Below are 4,494 nucleotides of genomic sequence, written 5' to 3'. Positions count from 1 at the left end.
GTTTGACAGAGGTAAAAACAATCGATATTTGAATGTCGACCCATGGCAAAGTACTCCCTGATTGCGTCCTGTTTGTCACAGGCCACGTCGTCGAACACGAATATCGAACTGGGGAGCGCCTCGCTCGGCGGCACGACGTCGCGATTATTGGAGAACGCGCGATAACCGATCTCGTCCATCGATTCGAGCAGACTCTCGAGGTAACGATACTTCGGCTGATGGAGAGATTTCGAGTACACGTATACGTTTTCGAAACGCAGACCGTGCGGACTTTCCAGTAAGCTTATCAACACGTTCGTCTTACCGCAATTGGAAGGGCCGCAGATGACGCAACGTATCGCGATCGGTAAAAGAGGGCCGTGTCGACGCATTTCTCTCGACGTTAAGCCCGACGTCAGTCGCGTCTTGCAATCGAGATTCGACACTCCTATCGCCGACGGTTGTCTCACGAATCGCATTGTTACGCGCGTGCGCGCACACTTGCCCTATTTATACGTACGTTCGATCGGTATACGCCCTCAGTTATCGCGATGTTTCTCGTCCTGGCGGATAAACGCGATATTCTCGGTCTGTCCGCCGAGCAACTAAAATTCGTGCCGAAAATTTTTCTGCTGCGCAACTTTTCCGATTACGTCGATCGACTGTGGGACAAATTGCCCGTTCATCTGAGGACGGATCCCGACGTACGGGACTGTCGTCCGTGTTTGGAACATTACAATCGTCCGTGGCAGAGAACGCACATAGACGGTCCACCATCGCTCATAAGGGATTGCGGCGCATGTCGCGCGCAGCGGCGCGAAGCACTGGCAGCGGCCTCCTCAACAGAGCAATAAACGCGCTACCCGTTGAATTACACATACCCGGCTATCAATTTTGCGGGCCGGGTACTCGTCTCGCCAAGCGACTAGCGCGCGGTGATCGAGGTATCAATCCGTTGGACGAGGCGTGTCGCGAGCACGATATCGCTTACTCGCGAAGCGGTGATCTCGCAGATCGACACGTCGCCGATCGGGCGCTAGCCGAAAAGGCGCGCGAGCGTATCACGGCGAGCGACACAACCCTTGGCGAGAGAGCCGCCGCGACCGCCGTATGGGCTGCTATGAAAACAAAAACGAAATTGGGCATGGGCATGAGAAAGAGGAAGAAGGGAGCGGTAACGAAGAAGAAAATTCTCTCATTGGCGAAACGCGGGGGTCTCCTACCCTTTCTACCGATATTGGGAGCGCTCGGATCCCTGATCGGTGGAGCGGCTGGCGTGGCCAAGGCGGTGAACGACAACAAGGCCGCTCAACGTCAACTCGAGGAACTGCAACGTCACAATCGCGCGTTGGAGGGTCGCGGACTGTATCTCGCGCCGTACAAACGCGGTAGTGGCGTGACGAGCAGAAGACGAACGAGAACGGGTAAAAAAAAAAACAATCGCCGAATAAGACACTGATGACGCTCGATTTGCCAACGTTCGGTGTCACGATGAACGAGCAATTGAATCGGTCCGCGCGCCTTTCGCGCATACCTTTCTTTAGGGGCGTGTTTATGCGCGACGCGTTGCCGACGAAAGTGCGTCGCGACGAGAGCGGAATCGTGAATCTCGACGACAAGGAGGACCCGGGTACGCACTGGGTCGCCTATGCGAAGAGGGGCAACAACGCGATCTACTTTGACAGTTTTGGAAATCTTCGACCCCCGAGGGAACTCGAACGATATCTCGGGAGTGACGTGAATATCGTGTACAACCGTCGTTTGTATCAGACGTTCGATCAGAGCATCTGCGGTCAATTGTGTCTGCAGTTCCTCCGAGACGTCGACTGGAAACGTCTCTGACAATGAGAGAAGGAGAAACAATCTCGCTATGTCGCTGACTCTCTCGCTATCCGGAAGAAGCAGCGTCCTCTCAGCCAGCTACTTTCCCGCTCTGGATCTAAGCGGCGGCGAATACGAGATAGGCCTCGCGAATTTCGAGACGTACAACACGATACCGAACATTGACTTCACGAACAATAGATTTTACTTTGACAACAACGACGTGATCGCTATTCCCGAAGGATCGTACGAACTGGACGCTATAGATAGATACCTGAGAACAGCTATCCTCCGCAAGAAAAGTACGAAGAAGAAAGACGATTACATATACGTGGACGATAACGTTGATGACCGCGAGAAAAGCGAACGCTCGATAATTTTACGCGCTAACGAGAACACTATGAGAAGCGAAATTAAGTGTGCCTATAGAGTTGACTTCACCAAATCGAACAACGTTGGTTCTTTGTTAGGTTTCTCGACACGTCGCATACTCGAGCCGAATAAATGGCACGCGTCCGACAAACCGGTGAATATTATGCGCGTGAATATCATTCGCGTGGAATGCAACGTCACCGCGGGAGCCTACAGCAACGGCAGGCCGGCACACACGATACACGAATTCGCGCCAAACGTTCCACCGGGATATAAGCTGTCGGAGACTCCGACGCAGATCATTTACCTTCCGGTCATCGCGCGGAGTGTCACTGATATAACGTTACGCGTCGTGGATCAGATCGGACGATTGATCGACTTCCGCGGGGAAGAGATAACGGTTCGACTACACGTGCGTCGCAGAAAATAAAAATACAAAATCGGGGGCGGATATGTGCGTGCGCGAAAGATGCTCGTTTTGAACGACTCGTTCGCAAGAGCCGCATTCGTCATTGCACCGCGAACGTTATCGTTCGGTGTTCCGACGAAAGGAACGCGCAGACCGGTTGTAAGAGAGAAGAAGAAGAAGAAGAAAAACGGACTGAGCGCTGCGAACGTCGCTTTTCTACGATCTCTAGGATACGTCGTGAGGAACGATCATGACCGACATCCTGAGTATCGGAGGTGAGCCGATTTTCGACGATCGCATCGTCAAGATCGAAACACACACTTACAATCCATATGCCAATACCACGTTCGGGCACAGCGATGAAAAAACGAATTCCAATACAACAGCAGGATCTGTACACTCTACCCTGCGAAAGTTTTCTGTACATCGAGGGAGTACTCTCCGACGGCGTTCCGGAAAAGGATTCGGATACGACGATGGACAACAATTGCGTGGCGTTCATGTTCGACGAGATTCGATACGAACTCAACGGCGTGGAGATCGACAGGAACAGAAACGTCGGAATAACCAGTTCGATCAAGAATTTCGTGTCGTTGACCACCAAGAGAAGCAGGAAGCTGCAAAACGCTGAATGGATTGTGATCAATGAATACGTGGGACCTCGTTCGAGAACTAGAATCGGCGATTTCAATTTTTGCGTACCCCTTAACGTTCTGCTAGGTTTTTGCGAGGATTACAAACACGTGGTGATAAACGCGCGACACGAACTCATTCTGATACGTTCCCGAATCGACGCTAATTGCATCGTCACAAAACCGGAACGTCACAAGAATCCTACGATTACTCTGTTGAAAGTGCAATGGCGAATGCCGCACGTGGTGCTGAACGACGTCAATAAATTGTCCTTTTTACGAACGTTGGAAAGCGGACGATACCTAAGTATGGGCTTCCGCTCGTGGGATCTGTACGAGTACCCTTTGCTCCAAACCACGAACAGGCATTCGTGGGCTGTGAAAGCAGCGACGCAGCTTGAGAAACCGCGATACGTCATTTTCGCGCTACAAACCGGGAGGTCCAACAACTTATTGAAACACGCCTCCGAGTTCGACGACGGTAATCTCACCAATGTGAAACTGTACCTTAATTCAGATTTTTATCCCTACGACGATATGAACTTGGATTTTGAGAAGCGTAGAACGGCCATACTGTACGAGATGTACGCGAAATTTCGAAAGTCGTATTACGGATGCGAGCGAGAGAACGCGCTTTTAACGATGGAAGAATTCGACAAATGGGGCCCGTTCGTGGTCATCGACTGTTTTCGTCAGAACGAATTCGTCAAAAGCGCCACCGTAGACGTTCGCATAGAGTTCGATTGCAAACGTAATATAGATTCCAATACGACGGCCTACTGTCTCATCATCCACGATCGCGTGATCGAGTACAATCCGCTGACTAACATAGTCCGCAAGATCGTGTAAAGGAAAACAAAAGAAGAAGAAGAACGTATCTATTCGTCTGACGAAATCGCGATAAGCTGCAGGTTCAAACAGAGTGGGGGTAGCGACTGACCGTACAGAAAGACAATGTCCGCCGACCGCGACGTACCGATATTCGTGAATCTGCAGGGATTCGTTATCCGCGAAAAGTTCACAGTTAAAGAAGTGGCCGTGCTCAGAGACGAAAAGGAACTGATTCACTACGTGTTTCGCGCGCCATTGGCGTGGAATCTTCTAACAAGAGCGGAAAAATCGCGGGCGTGCTGGTTGACGGCGAATCATTATGGTTTCAAATGGAACGATGGAGACGTGAATTACGTTCGGGCGAGAACGATCATCCGAAGCGCCGTGTGCGATAGGCTGAACTGCGAGACGCTCAAACTCGTTTACGTGAAAGGCGCTGAAAAAAAAGAA

The 4,494-nt window shown here is 51.2% G+C and overlaps 1 protein-coding gene across 1 annotated transcript; it reads left to right on the top strand.

Annotated features, from left to right (window-relative positions):
• The first annotated feature begins 2,913 nt into the window (after positions 1-2,913).
• LOC112461725 lies at positions 2,914-4,062 on the top strand. The gene has a single exon (XM_025027069.1). It carries the CDS (start codon positions 2,914-2,916, stop codon positions 4,060-4,062), a length of 1,149 nt encoding a protein of 382 aa, XP_024882837.1.
• The last annotated feature ends 432 nt before the right edge of the window (positions 4,063-4,494 follow it).

The sequence above is a fragment of the Temnothorax curvispinosus genome, unplaced genomic scaffold (assembly GCF_003070985.1).
Source record: "Temnothorax curvispinosus isolate PA1 unplaced genomic scaffold, ASM307098v1 QBEX01011701.1, whole genome shotgun sequence".
Classification (NCBI taxonomy): domain Eukaryota; kingdom Metazoa; phylum Arthropoda; class Insecta; order Hymenoptera; family Formicidae; genus Temnothorax; species Temnothorax curvispinosus.
Note: the sequence above shows the minus strand (reverse complement) of the source record. Positions and strands in the feature narration are given on the sequence as shown.

Bases quoted from the DNA above. Each gene is read 5' to 3' on its own strand.
- LOC112461725 (XM_025027069.1), top strand. From the start codon at position 2,914: ATGCCAATACCACGTTCGGGCACAGCGATGAAAAAACGAATTCCAATA.